The sequence below is a fragment of the Belonocnema kinseyi genome, chromosome 3, assembly GCF_010883055.1.
Source record: "Belonocnema kinseyi isolate 2016_QV_RU_SX_M_011 chromosome 3, B_treatae_v1, whole genome shotgun sequence".
In the NCBI taxonomy this organism is placed as follows: domain Eukaryota; kingdom Metazoa; phylum Arthropoda; class Insecta; order Hymenoptera; family Cynipidae; genus Belonocnema; species Belonocnema kinseyi.
Genome location: NC_046659.1, coordinates 149,374,600 through 149,395,524, shown reverse-complemented (window position 1 = coordinate 149,395,524; position 20,925 = coordinate 149,374,600). Strand labels below are relative to the sequence as shown.

The 20,925-nt window shown below is 20.9% G+C and overlaps 1 protein-coding gene across 1 annotated transcript in view; it reads left to right on the top strand.

Moving 5' to 3' along the window:
* LOC117170060 overlaps nt 1-20,925 on the top strand; it is a 96,331-nt gene that overhangs the window by 71,235 nt on the left and 4,171 nt on the right. The window contains exons 7-8 of the mRNA XM_033356581.1: nt 799-951; nt 20,784-20,925. The exon at nt 20,784-20,925 is cut by the window's right edge and continues 728 nt beyond it. Of these exons, the coding sequence (XP_033212472.1) occupies nt 799-951; nt 20,784-20,925 (295 nt within the window). The remainder of the gene's footprint in view (nt 1-798; nt 952-20,783) is intronic.

Here is a 20,925-nt window from a genome sequence, read left to right as displayed (position 1 = left end):
TGCACTTTGTGAAAAATTCGCCTTTTTTGAAAAAAAAACATTACTCTGTGTTTGAAAATCCATTTTTTGGGTTGAAAAATTTATATTTTTTAGTTTAAAAATAATTTTTTTTAGTAAAAACTAATCCTTTTGTTTGAAAATTCATCTAGTTGATAAAAAATTAAAGTATTCTAGTTAAATATTCACCATTTTAGTTGAAAGTTAATCTTTCTGGTTTAAAATTCATCACAATTCAACATTCAGGTAGAAAATTTAATAATTTTCTTGAAAATCCGTTCTTTTTTTAAAATCCGTTCTTTTTTTGGATGAAAATTGCTATTTTTTAAATAGAAGTTAAACTAGTTGTTTGAAAATTTATGCACTTTGTGAAAAATTCGCCTTTTTTGAAAAAAAAACATTACTCTGTGTTTGAAAATCCATTTTTTGGGTTGAAAAATTTATATTTTTTAGTTTAAAAATCATTTTTTTTAGTAAAAATTAATCCTTTTGTTTGAAAATTCATCTAGTTGATAAAAAATTAAAGTATTCTAGTATTCTAATTAAAATTAATTTGTTTGTTTAAACATTAATTTTTTTTGAACTGAAAATTTAATAATTTAAGTTTTGTTAAACAATTAATGTTTTTCAGTAAAAATTTATCGTTGAAGATTAATTGTTTCAAATAAAATTTTAAAAGTTTCACCTAAATTCTCTGGTTAAAAATTGACAAGAATCAGGGAAAGTGATGGATTTTATAATTTGGGAATTTTCTTATTAAGATTGTTCTTGATTTTTTTTGTTTTTTTCTGTTTTTTGAAGGAACGTTGACAATTTGTCAGCAGTGTGCGTCCAAGTATCACGTTTCCTGTCACTCGATTTCACCTCCGCCTGCGAAAATTTGTCCAAAGTGTGCCCTCGATAACAGGGAAATTGGAGCCTTCCATGGAATCGTCAAGAAGGAGAACGAACTCGGTAATTTATTCACAACTCCTCGAAACTTTTTGCCTAGAATTAGTTGTTTTTTGAATGAGCGATTGATGAAAAAGTTCTTGAATTAAGACTTGACAGGGTGTCTATCCTATGTGGAAAGCCTGCAATTGTCAGCGAATTTTTTCCTTTTCTTTTTTTCCTTTTTTTTTTTCAAGTCAGGGAATTTTTTCGAGAGCGTGCTTCATTTTTTTCATTTTAAAATTAAAGTTATTTGCTTGGTTGTCGAAATATCAACTGTTTTTTTTTTTATTTTAAATTTTTCGTTGAAATATCATTTTGGATTGAAAATTCATCTTTTTTTTTTTGTTGAAAAGTATTTTTTTTAACAGAATATTTAGGTATTCTTTTTTTTTTAGTTGAGACAATTTGCTTGAGATTTTTCTCTCTCTTGACTGAAAATTCTTTCTTATTTGACAAAGCAACCGTTTTTAATTAAAAATGAAAAAAAAAAAAATTAATTGAAATGATGAATCTTGAAGTGGAATAGTTGAATTTTAAACCAAAAAGATGAATTTTTAAACAAAAAGGTGAATTTTCCTTCAAATAGTTAAATTTTGAACCAAAAATAGGCGAATTTTGAGATAAAAGGGTAATAGTTCAATATTCAGTTTAAGAAATTAATTTTCTGGTTAAATATTGATAATTTTAGTTTTAAAATGAATTTTTTGTTGCTTTAAAATTCATGATTTAAATTAGAAATTCAGTTAATATAATATTTATATATAAGTTATTCAGTTATATTATAAAAAAGGAATTTTCAAACAAAACAGATAAATTTTGAACAAAGACGATTAATTTTGATTAAAAAAATGAATTTTCAATCGAAAAAGACAATTGTTCAACAAAAAATTGAGTTATTAAATTTTAAGTTAAAAAAATTAATCTCTGCCAAAAAAGCAAATTTTTAATCAAAAAATTAATTTTTCAACTAAATATTAAATAATTTTTGTTTATGATGGAATATTCAATTAGAATAATTAGATAAATTTTCAGTAACAAAAGAAAAATAATTTTCAACAAAAAAAGTATTAAAAAAAAATAGTTACATTTTCAAAGAAAGTGATGATTTTCAACTAAAATAATGAATCTTTAACTCGAATAATTGAATTTTAAATAAAAAACAGATACATTTTTAACAAAGACGAGTAATTCTGATTAAAAATCACGAATTTTCAATTGAAAAAGTTAAATTTTCAACCAAACATTGAACCAGAAAGATCCATTTCTACCAAAAAAGACAAGTTTTCAATAAAAAAATCAATTTTTCAAAACAAAAACAAAATTGATTAATTTTTTGTTCAATGGATTAATTAAAAAGATTAACTTTGATAAAAACATATGAATTTTCAATTAAAAAAGGGACATTTTCTAACCAAAAATTGAATAAATAAATTTGAAATTAAAAAAATTATTTTTGAACCATAAAGATTAATTTGCAACTAAGAACATTCATTTCTACCAAAAAAAGCGAATTTTTAATTAAAAAGTTAATTTTGTAAGAAAACGTTGAATTATTGATTTTTTTAATGGTAGAATATTCATTTTTTAATTAAAAAAAAATAATTTTCAACGGAAAAAATACTAATTAAAAACAATAGTTACATTTTCAAATAAAATAATGAATTTTCAACTGAAATTAGAAAATTTTAATTTGATTAGATAAATTTTAAACCGAAACAGATAAATTTTTAACAAAGACTATTAATTTTGATAAAAAATCACGAATTTCCAATTGAAAAAGTTAAATTTTCAACCGAAAAATGAAATGACTAAATTTGAAATTTTAAAAGTTAATTTTGAACCAGAAAGATGAATTTTTGACTAAAACGGTGAATCTTTGATTAGAATAATTTAATTTATAACCAGAAATATTAATTTTCAACCAAAAAGATTAATATCAACAAAAAACCGCAAATTTTTAACAAAAAATTTAGTTTTTCAACAAAATATTGAATTATTAATTATTTAAAATGGTGTTATATACAATTTTCAGTTAAAAAATTTATTTTCAACCGAAAAAAATTTTTTTTTGTAAATAGTTAAAATTTCAAACAAAGTAAGGGATTTTCAACTAAAATGATGAATCTTTAAAGAGAGTAATTAAATTTTCAAGAAAAACAGATGAATTTTCACCAAGAATATTAATTTTGATACAAAAAATTAATTTTTAATTGAAAAAGTCCATTTTTTAATTAAAAATCGAATTATTAAATTCGATATTTAAAAAATTAATTTTGAACTAGTCAGATGAATTTTCGACTAAAACGATGAATATTTAACTAGAATCATTTAATTTTCAATCATAAATTTTAATTTTCAACCAAGAATTTTCAACCAAAAAATGAATTTTTAATTGAAAAAGGCAATTTTTCAACCAAAAATTGAATCATTAAATTCGAAATTTAACAAATTAATTTTCAACCAGACATGAATTTTTGACTAAAACGATGAATATTTAACTGCAATAATTTAATTTCCAATCAGAAATATTAATTTCGATAAAAAAAAATTTTAAATGAAAAAGGCCATTTTTTAATCAAAAATTGAACAATTAAATTTGAAATTAAAAGAATTAATTTTGAACCAGAAAGATGAATTTTTGACTAAAACGGTGAACTAGGTTTTACCTAGAATAATTTAATTTATAGCCAGAAATATTAATTTTCAACTAAGAAAATTAATATCTACAAAAAAAGCAAATTTTTAATAGAAAAGTTAATTTTTCAACAAAATATTGAATTATTAATTTTTTTAAATTATGTTCTATACAATTTTAAGTTAAAAAATTAATTTCCAACCGAAATTTGTTTTTTAAATAGTTAAAATTTCAAACAAAGTAAGGAATTTTTAACTAAAACGGCGAATCTTTAATTAGAATAATTTTATTATTCACCAGAAATATTAATTTTCAACCTAGAAGATTAATTTCTGCCAAAAAAAGGAAATTTTTGATCAATAAATTTAATTTTTCAACAAAATATTGAATAATTAATTTTTTGTTTAATAATGGAATATTCTATTTTAAGTTTTAAAAAAATTCTAACCCAAAAAACTACTTAAAAAAATAGTTACATTTTCATCCGAAGTTATGAATTTTCAACTAAAATTATGAAACTTTAACTAGAAAAATTGAATTTTAAACCACAACAGATAAATTTTTAACAAAAAAATTGTTTTAAACGATGGAATACAAAATTTTCAGTTAAAAAATTAATTTTCAACCGAAAAAAAGTAGTAACAAAAATAGTTATGAATCCTGAACCAAAAAAATCAATCTTTAAAAAAATAGTTAATATTCAACAGTTAAAATTCAAATTTTTAATCAAAAAGAAGATTTTTTAACGAAAAATTAAATGATTAATATTTATTTCAATCAAAAGTATTAAAATTTTTAATAAAAAATAGTTGATTTAATCACCAATAAAATACGAATCTTGAACAAAAAAATTAAACTTCTAACCAATTAGTTGAAGTTTCAATCAGCGTTGAATTCAAAATAATTCTGAAATATTTATGAAATTATTGAAACATTTGTAAAATCATTGATGAATTTTTAACAGATGAATTATTAACAAAAAACATTAATTTTGATTAAAAAAAAAAACGATCAATTTTCAATTGGGAAAGGCAATTTTTTAAACAAAAATTTAATAATTAAATTTGAAATTAAAAAAAAAATTTTGAACCAGACATATGTATTTTCGAGTAAAACGATGAATATTTAACTAGAATAATTTAATTTTAAACTGGAAATATTAATTTTCAACCAAGAAGATTAATTTATACCAAAAAAGTGAATTTTTATTTTAAAAAGTTAATTTTTTAACAAAATATTTAATTATGAATTTTTTTGTTTGATGATGGAAGGTTTAATTGGAATCGTTAATAAAATTGTAAAAAAATAGTTACATTTTTAACTAAAATTATGAATATTCAACTAGAATAATTGTATTTTCATAAAAAAGACGAATTTTTATTAAAAAATGTATTTTTCAACAAAATATTACATCAATCATTTTTTTAATAATGAACAAAAATTGAATTTTAAACTAAAACAGATTAATTCTTAACAAAGACGGTTAATTTTGATTAAAAAAAAAAAATAATTTTTTCAACCAAAAAGTAAATAATAAAATTTCAATTACGAAAATTAATGTTTAACCGGAAAGATGAATTTTAAACAACAACAAAATAATAATTTTTAATCAAGAATATTAAATTCTGCGAAAAATATAATGTTTCAACAAAAAAGTTAATTTTTCAATGAAATATTGTATCAATCATTAATTTTCGACCAAGAAAATTAATTTCCACAAAAGAAACAAGACGAATTTTCAACCAAAAAATATAATTTGTCCAATAAAAACTAAATAGTTTAATTTTCATTAGAAAAATGTTATTTTCAACTAAAAAGATGAAATTTCAAAAAAAAAAAAGATGAACCTTTAACCAAAAGAATTAATTTAAAAAAAAAAAGAGTTTAAGTTTTTACCAAGTAATTAAAATTTCAATTTAAAAAATATATATTCTAAACAAAAAACGTACTACTTGATATTTAACCCAAAAAAGATTTTAAATTTGAATCAACTAAAACAAGAAATTTTCAACCAAAAATATTCAACTATTTTTAATTTGAAATAAAAATATTTTTTGGTATATTTATAAGTTATTACATTTTAGGTTGAGAATTCACCTTTTTTTTTTTGTTGAAAAATATTTTAAAACAATTTGTTTGAATTTTTTGTCTCTTGACTGAAAAATCTGTATTAGTTGAAAATTCAACTGTTTTTAATTGAGAAAAAAAATATTTTTTGGTTGAAATATCAAACGTTTTTGTTAGAAATTAAATTTTTTTGACTGAAGATTAATCATTTTAATCGAAAATTCATCTTTTTGGTTGTAAAATGAGCTATTTTTTTTTAAATTTGTTTTTTCGTTGGCTGAAAATTAATTGTTTAAACGGAAAATTAAATTATTTCAGTTTGAATATTCAATGAATTTAGTTAAAAATTCATTTTTTTTTCTTGAACATTAATGTTTTTAACGAAGAATGTATTTATTCAATCTTTGGATGAAAAATAATTTTCTTTTTAATTGCATATTCGTCTTGTTTAATAGAAATTAATGTTTACGGTTTAAAATTTATCACTTTGGTTCAAAATTTATATTCTTTTGTGGAATATTTATTTTTTCTTGTTTGAAAATTATTCTTTTTGCTTGTAAATTCAACTACATTATAAAAAATCAGTTTTAAACCCAAAATGGAATTATTATATTTCCAGATATATTTTAAACAATAGGATTAATTTTCAGAAAAAAAGATTAATTTTCTACCCAAAAGATTCATTACTTTGTTTAAAAATTTGCTTTTGTTTTGTAGAAAATTAATTTTTTTAACTGGAAATAAATTATTCCGTTTTTAGTTGAAAATTTGTTATTTTTTTTTTTTTTTTGATAAAATTAATCTTCCATGGAATAAAAATTGTATTCCTAGATTGAAAGTTAAAAATATTTGGTTAAAAATTAATTTTTTTGGCTGAAGATTCATCATTTCTTTGGATGGAAATTAATTTTTTGAACTAAATATTTAAATATTCAATATTTAGTTGAAAAATTATATATTTTTTTAGTTGAAAATCTGTCTTCTTCGTAGAAATTAATCTTCAATTATTCATGTTAAAAATTCAACTTTTTGTTTGAAAATTATTATTTTTTTAACGGAAATTTGAATTATTCAATTTTAGGTTGACAATTTTTATTTAATTTGTTTTGTTATTGAAAAATTTATCTCCTTTTATAGGGAACTCATATTTTTTGGTTGAAAATTGATCTTTTTAGTTGAAATTGAAACTATTTCAGATAAAAATTCATCATTTTTATTGAAAGTTAATTCTTTTTTGGTTAAAAATTAAACAATTTGGTGGAAAAATGTCTTTTTTTGGTAGAAAATTAATCTTTTGCTTTGAAAATTAATCTTCGTGTGGAAAATTAAATTTTTTAGACTGAAAATTAATTATTCCAATTTTGGTTGAAAACTGTTCTTTTTTTTGGTTTGAGATTGAATTATTTGTTTGAAAATTGATTTTTTTTTAAAATTGAAAATTGAACTAATTGGTTAAGGATTTATGTATTTTGTTGAAAACCCTTCTTTTTTGGTAGAAAATTAATTTTTTTTTGGTTGAAAATTAAACTATTTGGTTAAAAATTCAATAAAAATGGAAATTTTTACAATTTCGTTTAAAATTTTATTGTTGAAAACTAATTTTTAAAACTGAAAATGTAATTATTTAAGTTGAATATTCTACCGTTTTAGTTAGAAATTCATCTTATTGATTGAACCTTAATTTTCTTGAATTTTTTATTGAAGATTGAACTATTTCATTAAAAATTTATGTATTTTTTTGAAAAACGTTCTTTTTTTTGACAAAAATAAATATTTTTATTTGAAAATTAATCAATTTTCATTAAAAATTCATTTATTATTTTTTTAAACTGGCGTTTTTGGTAAACGATTAATGTTTTTGTTTGAAAATTAATCTCATTGGTAAAAAATTAATATTTTTTAATCACTGGTTGTAAAATTTACTTTTTATTTGTAGAAAATTAATTTTTATTATCTGCAAATTTAAGTATTCCTTTTTTTTTGTGGGAAATTAAACTTTTTTATTAAAAATTAATTTGTTTTGTTTAAAAATGGACGTGTTTAGTGAAAAAAATTAGTCTTTTTGATTGAGAATTCAAGTATTCCAGTTAAATATTTATAAGTTTAGTTGAAAATTAATCAATTTCTTTGAAAATGTAACTTTTAAAACATTTTTTGTTTTCAAACCATTATTTTTTTAATCGAAAATTTAACCATTCCAATTCAATATTTAATCTTTTTCGTAGAAAATTTATTTCTTTGGTTGAAAATTAAATTTTTTAACAGAAAATTAATCTTTTTGGTTGAGAATATGTTGTTTTTTCTTGAAGAAAATTATAATTTTTCAAACTGAAAATGTGACTATTCCAATTTTGGTTATAAAATAGTCATTTTTGGGTTTAAGATTCAACTACTTGGTTCAAAATTGATCTTATTTAATTGAAAATTCAACAATTTGTTTAATAATTCATGTATTTTGTTTAAAAAATCGTATTTTTTGATAAAAAATTCAATTATTTCTGTTATTTATTCTGTTAATTGCATTTTTTACTGTAAAAATAATGTTCTTAACCACAAATTTAATTATTATATTTTTGGTTGGAAATTTTTTGTTTGTTTGTTTAAAATTAGATTTTTTTAGTGAAAAACTAAATTTTGTCGTTAAAAATTCATTTATTTTGTTTAAAAATGGACGTTATTGGCAAAAAATAAATCATTTTTTTATTTCCAAATTCAACTGTAAAGTTGAATATTTGTCTGTTTTAGTTGAAAATTCATGTATTTTAAAAAATCGATTTTGTTGTTGTTAAAAATTCATCTTTGCGTTTTAAAATTAATCTATTTTATTTCAAGAATCATCATGAGGGCATTTTTTTTTTAGAAAATTAATTTTTTTTTCAACTGGAAATATAATTATTCCAATTTTGATTCAAAATTGATTCTTTTTTACTTCTAAATTCAACTTCATGGTTGAAAATTTGTCTTTTTTTAGTTGCAAATTCAACTATTTCATTGAAAATTGATGTATTTTGTTAAAAAATTTCATTTTTTGATAGAAAATAAAGTTTTTTATTTGAAAATTATTCATCTTGTTTTTTAAAATTTATGTTTCTGGTTAAAAATTCAAGAATTCAGTTAAATATTAATCATTTAAGTTGAAAGTTTATGCATTTTGGGGAAAAATGGACGTTTTTGGTAAAAAAGGTAATGTTTTTGCATAAAAATTAATCTTGTTTGAAAATTAAATTAAATTTTTGGTTTAAAATTCATATATTCCAGTTAAAAATTATTAATTTTATTTGAAAATTCATCAAATTGATTGACATTTTTTTTTGCATTATTAATCTTTTTAACCGGAAATATAATTATTACATTCTTGGCTGGAATATGATTTTGTTTAGCTTAAAATGCAACTAATTTGCTTTTTTTTAGTGGAAAACGAAATTTTTTTTGTTTAAAAATGGTCGTTTTTGATTAAAAAATTAATCTTTTTGTTTGTGAATTCATCTTTATGGTTGATAATTCAAGTATTCTAGTTAAACGTTTATAATTTTAGTGGAAAATTAATCACTTTGTTTCAAAATTTATAATTTTCCAAATCAATTTTTAAACTTTTTATAAGAAAATTTATCTCTTTAGTTGAAAATTAATTTTTTTAACGGAAAATTGAATTATTCAATTTAAGGTTGATAATTTTTATTTTATTTTTTGTTATTTAAAAAATCATTAAAAATTCAACTAAATTGTTGAAAATTTATTTTTTTTTCGTGAAAAACTAAAGTTTTTCGTTAAAAATTAATTTATTTTGTTTGATAATTCATCTTTGCGATTTAAAATTACCCAATTTCAATTAAAAACTGATTTTTCTTTAGTTCAAACTTTAACTAAATTGTTGAAAATTTGTCTTTTTTTTTAAGTGAAACTATTTTTTTTTTAGAATCATCTTTTTGGTTTAAAATTCATCTATTCCAGTTGAAGAATAATAATTTTAGTTAAAAATTCATCACTTTTCAAATTCAAAATTCAACTAAATTCTTGAAAAATTGCCTTTTTTCAGTTGAAAATAAATTTATTTGTTTTTATTTTTATTTATTCAATTGTTTTAAAAAATTGCTGGAACCTGGAAAATTGATCTCAATGGCTAAAAATTAATTTATTCTATTTGATAAATTCGCTTTGTTTTTGGTTTTAATTTTTTGTTTAAAATTCCTCACTTTAGTTGCATTTTTTTTAAATTAATTTATTTTAACTGGAAATTTAATTATTCCATTTTTGATTGAAAACTGATATTTTTAGTTGAAAAAACTATGTGGTGGAAAATTGGTCATTTTGGTTGAAATTCTACTTTTTGAAAAATTGACTTTTTATTGTAGAAAATTAATGCTTTTTTAGCTGGAAATTTAATTCAACCAAATGGTTGAAAATTTGTCTTTCTCAGTTGGAAATTCAACTATTTCATTGAAAATGTATGTATTTTGCTGGAAAATGGTCATTGTTTGTTTAGAAAATAATTTTTTTTATTTGAAAATTGATCTCTGGTTAAAATTATTTTAAAAGAAAATTTAATTATTCAATTTTAGGTTGACAATTTTTATTACAATTTATAATCACTTTGTTTCAAAATTTAATCTTTTTAAAATTATTATTTTGATTTTTTTTCAAAGCATTATTTTTTTAAACTGAAAATCTAACCATTCCATTTGAATTTTTGATCTTTTTGGGTAAAAATTCAGGTGGACAACTTTTTTTGTTATTTAAAAATTCATTTCCTTTGAAAGAAAACTCATCTTTTTTGGTCGAATTTTTTTTTTTTTTTTGAAATCTCAACTGTTCCAGATAAAAATTCATTATTTTTATTTAAAGTTAATCTTGTTGTTAATTTTCTAAACTGAAAATGTAACCGTTCCAATTGAATTTTTAATAATTTTGGATGAAAATTCATCTCTTTCGTTAAAAATAATTTTTTTTTCAGCGGAAAATTTAATTATTCAATTTTAGGTTGACAGTTTTTATTTCTTCTTTTTTTTGTTATTTAAAAATTCATCACCTTTGATAGAAAACTGATCTTTTTTGGTTGAAAATTGATCTTTTTTGTTGTAATTTCAACTATTCCAGATAAACATTCATTATTTTTATTGAAAATTAATCTTGTTTGGTTAAAAAATAAACAATTTGGTCGAAAAATTGTCTTTTTTTTTGTAGAAAATTAATCTTCTTCTTTGAAAACTAATTTTCTTGTTTGGAAATTTATCTTTTTGCTTGAGAATGCAATTATTGCGGTTTAATATTTATAATTTGATTTGAAAATTAATCACTTTGTTACCAAATTTAACTTTTTTTTAATTATTATTTTTATTTTTTTTCAAAGTATTATTTATTTAAAATGAAAATGTAACCATTCCAATTGAGTTTTCAATCTTTTTTGACGAAAATTCATCTGTTCGGTTTAAAATAAAATTTTTTTAATGGAAAATTTAATTATTCAATTTTAGGTTGCCAATTAATTTGTTTTTTATTTAAAAACTCATCTCTTTTGATAGAAAATTCATCTGTTTGGTTGAAAATAAATTTTTTTTAATTATAAATGTAATTATTTAATTTTAGGTTGACAATTTTTATTATTAATTTTTTTTTTATTTAAAAATGCATCATTTTTATTGAAAGTTAATCTTCTTTCGTAAAAATTGAAACAATTTGGTGGAAAAATGGTCTTTTTTTGGCAGAAAATTAATCTTCTTGTTTAAAAATTAATCTTCTTGTTTGGAAATTTATCTTTTTGGTTGAGAATTCAAGTATTCCAATTAAATATTTTTTTAATTTCAGTGGAAAATTAATCACTTTTTTAAAATAATTTAAATTTTTTCTAAAGTATTATTTTTTAAACTAAAAATGTAACCATTCCAATTGAATTTTCAATCTTTTTGGTTGAAATTTTTTTTTTTTTTTTAGGAAAATTAAATTATTCAATTTTAGGTTGACAATTTTTATTATTTTTTTATTTAAAAATTCATCTCTTTTTTCATAAAACTCTTTTTTTTTTAATTGATCTTTTTGGTGGAAATCTGAACTATTCCAGATAAAAAATTAATCATTTTTATTGAAAGTTGATGTTGTTTGGTTTAAAATTATTATTTTGATTTTTTTCAAAGTATTATTTTTTTAATTAAAAATGTTACCATTCCAATTGAATTTTCAATCTTTTTTGACGAAAATTCATATCTTTGGTTTAAAATAAAAAAATGTTTAATGGAAAATTTAATTATTCAATTTTAGGTTGACAATTTATTTGTTTTTTTTTATTTAAAAATTCATCTCTTTTGAAATAAAATTCATCTGTTTGTTTGATAATTCAAGTATTCCAGTTAATTATTTATAATTTTAGTTAAAAATTAATCCCTTTGTTTCAAAATGTAACTTTTTAAAAATTATTTTTTCTTTTCAAAATAATACTTTTTTAACTGAAAGTGTAATTATTCCAATTGAACTTTTAATCTTTTTAGATGGAAATTCATCTCTTTGGTTAAAAATTAATTTTTTTTTAACGGAAAATTTAATTATTAAATTTTAGGTTGACAATTTTTATTATTTTTTTATTAAAAAATTAATCTCTTTTGTTAGAAAACTCTTTTTTTTTTTGAAAATTTATCTTTTTGGCGAAAATCTGAATTATTACAGATAAAGAATTAATCATTATTATTGAAAGTTAATCTTGTTTGGTTTAAAATTATTTTTTTGATTTTTTTCAAAGTACTATTTTTTTAAGTAAAAATGTAACCATTCCAATCGAATTTTCAATCTTTTTGACGAAAATTCATCTCTTTGGTTTAAAATAAAAAAATGTTTAATGGAAAATTTAATTATTCAATTTTAGGTTGACAATTTATTTGTTTTTTATTTAAAAATTCATCTCTTTGTTTCATAATTCAAGTATTCCAGTTAATTATTTATAATTTAAATTGAAAATTAATTTTTTTGTTTCAAAATGTAACTTTGAAAATTGGTCTTTTTGGTTGAAATTTCAACTATTCCAGATAAAAATTCATTATTTATATTGAAAGTTAAATTTTTTTTTTGTAGGAAATTAATCTTCTTCTTTGAAAATTATTTTTGTTGTTTGGAAATTTATCTTTTTGTTTCAACGTATTATTTTTTTAAACTCAAAATGTAACTGTTCCAATTCAATTTTTAATATTTTTAGATAAAAATTCATCTTTTTGGTTGAAAGTAAAAATTTTTTAACGAAAAATTTAATTTTAGGTGGACAATTTTTATTATTTTTTATTTTTTTATATAAAAATTCATCTCTTTTGATAGAAAACTCATCTTTTTCGGTTGAATATTTATAATTTTAGTGGAAAACTAATCACTTTGTTTCAAAATTTAACTTTTTTTCAATTATTATTTAAATTTTTTTGTTAAAGTATTATATTCCTAACTAAAAATGTGATCATTTCAATTGAATTTTTAATGTTTTTAAATGAAAATTCATCTCTTTGATTGAAACAAATTTTTTTTAACGGAAAATTTAATTATTCATTTTTAGGTTAACCATTTTTATTTTTTGTTATTTAAAAATTCATCTCCTTTAATAGAAAACTCATCTTTTTTGGTTAAAAATTTATATTTTAGTGGAAATCTGAACTATTGGAAAAATTGTTTTTTTTTTTTTTTTTGGTAAAAAATTAATCTTCTTCTTTGAAAATTAATAATTTTGTTTCAAAGTATTATTTTTTAAAATGAAAATGTAATCATTCCTATTCAGGGTGACCGCTGGACCGAAAAACCGGGAAATGACAGTGAATTTTTTTTCTTTGACCGGGAATTTTACAAATTTGTGGAAGAAAAATTTGTCCATGTTCGATTTTAAGAGTTTTTAAATAATTAGTGGAATTTTGATGTTTTTTAATTATGCTATAATTTAGCTTACAATGCGTAATTCAAAATTTTTTTACTGTAAAAATTTTCCATTTAAAATTTTTATTTTTAATCTGACATTTTTAATTTAAAGACTTTAAATTCTTTTTTCAAGACTTGATAAAATAAAAAATAAAAGCTTTTGATTTTGAAAATTTTGGATAAAAAACATTTTTATTTAATACATAAATAATTTTTTTTTAAATTTATCTGTAGTTTAAATAATAAGAAGTGAAAAAAAAACGATATGACAAAAATATTTTAAATAAATAAATAAAAATCAGTTCAAAATTTAAGAATTTTCAGATTTGAACTTTAAAACTTAAACGGTTTAAATTTGAAATTTTTAATAAAAAAAATTAATTATTGAATATTTAGCAATGTTTGAATTTTTATTTAAGACAAGTAAATTGAAACCAAATATTTAAAAGTAAATTTTTCTTAATGAATTGTTTGACATAGAAAGTTTGGAATTGTTAAAATTTCGAAGAGCCTTCAAACTTTGAACGATACAATTTTAATTGTTGCATTTGAAAAATGCTTAATTTGTAAGTGAAATTTTGAAATTTTGATGTATAATTTACAAATGAGCATTTGTAGAAAAAATTTGAGTAATTTTAAGAGATATTTAGGAGTTTTAAAAAGATAAAAAATTATCATGCAAATTTTAGAAAGTCTTCTACAAATCTTCTAGAATCTTTTTTGAAAATTTTGTTTAAATCTTTGAAAAACTTCTTAAATATTCTCTAAAAATAATTTAAAAAAATGAAAAGTTATTTTTTATTTTCCTAGGAATCGTAAAAAAATGTATTTATTCTTTTGAAGCCCTTTATAATTCTTGAAAAGAATTAAATTTTTTTATTTAAAATCTTTTCAAAACTTCTACATATCTCTTAAAATTACTCAAATTTCGCCTCCAAGTAATAAATTTTCAATTGTTATTTATACATCCAAATTGTAAAGAAATTCTCGAAAATTTGCAGGATTTTCTGAAAATTGTAGAAAAAATTCCAAAATAATTTAAAATTTAAAACAACTTCTAAATTTCTTAAGATTTTGAAGCTTTTCAAGGATGTTTAAACTATTTAAAAAGAAAATAATTGAATTTCTTATGTAAAAAGTGCTTTTATTTTCAGCTCAGTTTTTATTACCTCAAGTGGACAATTTTTTAGCTTTAGTGTTCCATTTGTTTAATTTCATTGGTCGTGAAAAATGTTTACGAACCGAGAAATGATCGGGAATTTATTTCGTCGATTAAAACGGCCACCCTGCAATTGAATTTTTAAACAGAAAACTTAATTCTTTAATTTTAGGTTGACAATTTGTTGTTTTTTTGTATTATATACAAATTTATTTGCTTTGATAGATCTTTTTTTGGTTGAAAATTGGTTGATAAAAAATTACACAAGTTGGTTGAAAAATTGTCATTTTCAGGTAGAAAATTAATCTTCTTTGAAAATTGATCTTTTTATTTAAAAATTCAAGTATTACAGATAAATATTGATAATTTCAGTTGAAAGTTGATGAATTTTATTGAAAAATTGATCTTTTTAAATCAAAAATATTAATTGAATCCCTGGAAACTGAAGTAAAAAACAATTATTTATAATAAACTCGCGAAATTCTATACATATTCCGAATCAATTAAAAAAAAAAAAAAATGGCTGGAACCTGGAAAATGGCCAGGGAATTTTTGTCTAGGATTTGAGTAGACACCCTGTTAATTCGAGAAGTAGTTAGTGTGTAAAAAAAAAAAAAAAAAAAGTTGGTGCAAAGAGAACTTTTTTGGTCTATCGCGCGTGGAAAAGCAACGTAATGAACGCGAAAATGTCTTACAGAGGAAAAAGAGAGAGAAAGATATGAGCTGCGCGAGCGAAACTCGGATCTGAGATTGCAGGTTTATGAATTGGAAAAACGCTCTCAACTACTCAACCAGTCTCTTCAGGTTCGTCCTGCGACCTGTGTAGAAATGAAACAGTTTTTTTCTTTCTTTTTTTTTTTATCTTTCTTTCAAATTTTTCTTTTTATTTGGAATGCCGATGTTATTATTATTATTATTATTATTATTATTTTAGAAATTAATCAATTGTCTCTCCGTGCTTAAGTTTTTGTTTTCACGTAAAAAACCTGCAAGATCCACGCTTTTGCTTTCGTTGGTTCGTTCGGTAAAACAAATTTATTTTCCTAACTGTATTTATCTTGTTGTCATCTACTCACTAGGATGATGATTTTATGCCACTTTTTCAAACTTGACTCAACTCGAGATTGAAAATACAGTTACTTTTTCAGTGACTCGAAAAGTGAGACGAGTTAAGTTTGATCGTCTCTCAATTTAAATCCCACTTTCAAGTTTTTTGTGGTTTCTTTCCTCCTCCTCCTGCAGGGTGTCTACCTGACCGGGAATTGGGAAATTAACGGGAATTTTTTATAAATGGGAAATTTTTCAAATTTTTAGAAGAAAAATCTGTCCAATCAGGTGGAAATGATGTAAAAGGATCTTTTTCTCTTTTTTCGGGTGAAATTATCTACAAATTTAGAATAAGTTTGATTTTCAACTTTTTTGAATTTTAAGTTCTATTTTTAACTTTTTCAATTATGATATTTGGTTTATGGTGCGTAATTTTTTAATTATTTAATTGAAGAAATTTAGATTTTTAGAAGTAGATTTTGAATAAAAAAATTTTTTTAAGCATTTATTTATCTTCAGTGAGCTCAATTTAAACTTTGTACGTTACAATTTTAATTTTTCCATTTAAAAAGTTTAATTTTTTCAAGTAAAATTATTTAATTTTGATGTATAAATAACAATTGTACACTTATTTATTTAGAAAAAAAAAATCGAGTAAGTTGAAGAGATATTTAGTAGTTTTGGAAAAGATCCAAGATTAATTTAAAACTTGAAATGATTTCAAATAGTTTTAAATAGATTTCGAACAACAAATTTAGAAGATTTTTAAAAATTTTGAAATATTTCTAGAGGTTATCAAAATTTTCAGAAAAGAATCTGGAAGATTTTAAAATGTTTTTCATTTTGCAGAATCTTATAAAAATTTACGGAAAAGTTTTGAAATATATTCAGAAGTTAAAAAAAAATTCAAAAAGAACTTTAAATTTAAAAAGATTTCAAAAAATTCGAAACAAAATGTAAATTTTTGAAGATTTTTGGGAGCATTTGCAATTATTTATAATTTGATAAATTAATTTTAACAGAGTATTTAAAAATAAAAAAATAAAAGGATTTTGAGATATAAACAAGAATTGAAAAATTATTTATGTAAAGCTACTTTAAATTTAATTAATTCAATTTGTAATTTAAAACGGATCGGTTATAAAAAATTTATTGACTTATTTTTCAATGTAGAGAATTAAAAATGCATATTTTTAATAAAAACTTTAGAAGTTTTTTAAGGATTGTGAAAGATTTCATAAGAATAATTTTTTTTTAGATTCATTTTAGAAGAAAATTTCAAAAGATTTCAAAATTTTCAAAAAAGGAATTTGGAAGATTTTAAAGCAACGGTTTTCATGTTGCAGAATTTTTTTTTAAATTAAAAAAAAATTCTAATAATTTGAAAATACATTCAGAAGTTTAAAAAAATTTTCGGTAATAACTCAAAATTTGAAGAAATTTTAAAAAATTTTAAACAAAATTTTAAAGATATTTAAGTATTTTGACTGGATTTAAAATAATAAAAAAAAATTTCTTGATATTCTTTGGATAAATTTCTTAATTACTTTTTATTTGGAGAAATTAATTTTAAGAACATATATTAAAATTTTTTAAATCAAAAACAAATTTTGATGTATAAATAACAATTGGCAAATCGTTGATTTTAAACTGCTCAAAAGAAAAATAATTAAATTTCTAATTTAAAACGTATTATTTATATTTAAATTAATTTTAATAATTTTATTTTATGTGAAAAATCGCTTTGTTTTTTCTTAGAAATTAATTTGTTGTTACTGACAATTTAACATGTTCGTTTTTGTGTAAAAATTCGTCTATTTTGGTTAAATAATTAACCATTTGGATGAAAATTCATTATTTTATTGCAAATTCCTCTGTTTTTGATCAAAAATCAATATTTTTGGTTATAAAATCATGCCTATATTGAAAATTTATATAATTTTGTTAAAAATTCGTTTTTCATTTCTTGAAAATTGATTTTTTATTAGTTGAAACTTCAACTACGTGTTTTTCAATTCTATTTTTGTTAGAAAATTATTCTTCTTGTTTCAAAATTAATTTTTATTAGTTAAAAATTCATTTACTTGGCTAAAAATTTAACCACTCTATTAGAAATATTTTTTTTTGTTGCTTATTTTTTTATTTTATTTGTAATTCCATTTTTTTTCAAAGATAATTTAACGATTTTATTGAGAATTGGTGTTTTTTATGTCCATTCTTCATTTTTGAACTTAAAAATGGAGTATTTCATTTATGAATGCGTCTTTTTTATTTAAATTCAACTGTTTTTTTCAATATTTAATATTAAAAATTGTATATATTCTTGAAAATTCGCTTTTGTTATCTAAAATTTGCAGTATTCCTTATTTGATTAAATATGATTTTATTTCGTTGAAGATCAACAATTTTGTTGAAAATACTTTTTTTATTAGAAAATAAAATTCAAGAATTCCTAGCCAAAAAGTTGAATCTTCAATCTAAAAAAATTAATTTTTAAACAAAAAGATTCAGTTACTACCAAAAAAGACGAATTTTTAATTAAATTAAAATGTTCTCAATTAAAAAGTGAAAGTGTCAACTAAAAAAAGATGAATTTTTGAACAAAAAGATAAATTTATTACCAAGAAAAGATGAATTTTCAAACAAAAATTTGAATTCTTAAGAAAAAAAGAAATTTTTTATTTTATTTTTAAGGAAGTATTTCACCTTTAAAATCTAGTTGTTGAATTTTTAATAAAAAATATGAATTTAAAAAAAATTATTGAATACCGAAAAAAACGAATTTTGAACAAAATTCAAGAATTCGAAAGCCAAAAGTTAAATTTTTAACTAAAAAGATAAATTTTGTAAACAAAAGGATTAATTTCCTACAACAAAAAACACGATTTTAAAACAACATTTTAGAATTCTGAATTAAAAAGTTGAATTTTTAGGAAGGAAAGAAATGTTTAAAAATTCTTAAGAAGCTAGTTAAATTTTAAAACCTAGTTGTTAAATTTTTACCAAGAACATGCATTAAAAAAAAGATCAATTTTATACCGAAATAAACGAACTTTTGACAGAATTCAAGAATCCAATACAAAAAAGTTTAATTTTCAATTTAAAAATATGCAATTTTGAACAAAATTTAAGAATTCTGAACCAAAAAGTTGAATTTTCAAGTTACGTTTGTAAAATTCAGAAGAACACAAGAAAAAAGCTATTTTTTATTTATTAAATTTAAATTTTCGCAGAACTCGAATCCGAATGGTAAACTTTCTCATTATAATTCTTTTGCAAACTCCTCTGTTTCAAATTAGAATTCTAATATTCTTATAACCAAAAATTACCTGATGTTCCCGAGAATTACAATTATTCTCGAAAATTCCCTGTTCTAAATCAAAACTGGTTGAAATCTTTTAAAATGTTTAAAAATCTCCTAAAATCTTTAAAAATCGTATAAAGTCAGTCAAAATTTTGTAACCTAAATACAAAATAAAAAAAATCGTCCGCCTGGCAGACACCCTGTCCTGATTTAATTTTACTTTTGGTAGAAAGTGTTTCGTTATTGATGGAATTTTCAATTGTCTATACTCTACAACCCGACTATTTTCGAATTTCAAGTCCTGAGAGATACACGAGTAAATCTTACACGCCCGAACTTATAAATTTCGATTAAATATCAGGGTGGCCACAAACCCGGGAGAATCGGGAGAAAATCGGGAGAAACTTGCACCGGGAGAAATCCGAGAGAGAAATATTACACCGGAAGATTTCCCGTTTTTCATAATTCGTGCGTTATTTTTATTTTTTTAATATTTCAACTAGAAAGCATATAATTTTCTAAGTGTTTATAATAATTAAAATTCAAAGGTGTAAAATGCTTCTCGCAATAATTTAAATGCTTTGAATTTGAACGGAGAAAATGGCAGTGATTTTTTTTTCAAAAATATTCAAAAATTTCATACTAAAAGCCTTGATAGTCAGTTTTGAATTTAATAATTTTAAATGTAAATAGAAAGCAATTTTGAACTGCAAAGCTTAAAATTGTATAATTTCAAAAAATGGAATCATATCACAGCAATCTTGTTTTATTATTATTTCTTTTAATTTTTAATGTAATGTCTTAAAATTCTCCGATTTTTAGTTGACTTTTATTCAATCTTTCAAATTCTAAACACGATATTTCAATCCGTGTAAACATAGTGAGCATAAAAAAAATAAAATAGAAATAAAATTTACACATTTATTTTTTACTCAGATAATTTTTTTCAAAATCCTATTTCATTAATTTATAAATCAATTTTCTTTAAATTATAAACATATTGATTTACAAAAACGTTCTTTAGTGCCTTTTATTTAATCTTTGAATTTCTAGACACGATATATCAATCCGTGTGAACGTAGTGAGCACAAAAAGAAGAAAAAAAAATGGAAATTTTACACATTTATTTTTTACTCTTGATATTTTTTTTCTATGTCCTTTTTCATCAATTTATAAACAAAATTTCTTTGAAATTATACACATATTGATGTATACAAACATTCCTTAGCCTTTTATTTAGTCTTTCAAATTCTAAACACGATATCTCAATCCGTGTGAACGTAGTGAGCACCAAGAAAAAATGAATATAATTTTACACATTTATTTTTTACTCGGCTGATTTTTTTAATACTCAAACTAAATAAACAAACGCAATTTATTCTCTTATATCCTATATTCCGAAATTTGAGAGCGATATATCCTCTTTGGAAATGGTGAACACAAAAAAAATGAATGAAATTTTACACATTTATTTTTTATTCGAATGAATTTTTTCAAAATTATAACTCAAACTAAATATAAAAACGCAAATTATGGTCTCATTTCCTATATATTGATTTACGCAATTGATCATATATGTGTAAAAACTGTTGTGTTTCGCAAAGAGAGTTAATTTTTTTCTAAACCGGGAGAAATGACGAATATTTATCGGGAGAACCGGGAGACGAAAAGTAGAAAAATAGTGGCCACCCTGAATATCTATCGGTTATGGTGTTATCAAAGTTCCGTTAGTCTTGAATTAACAATAGGCTCCTTTTCTCGTTTAGCTGCAGGAGCGAACGCGACAGGAGTTCCTGGGAAAGCAGGAGAAGACCCAGAAGTCCATAAAGCGTCTCGTGGATTTCATCAAATTAATGCAGCAGCGAAAAGAGACTTGCCCCCCTCCACCTTCGCCTTCAACCAATTGCC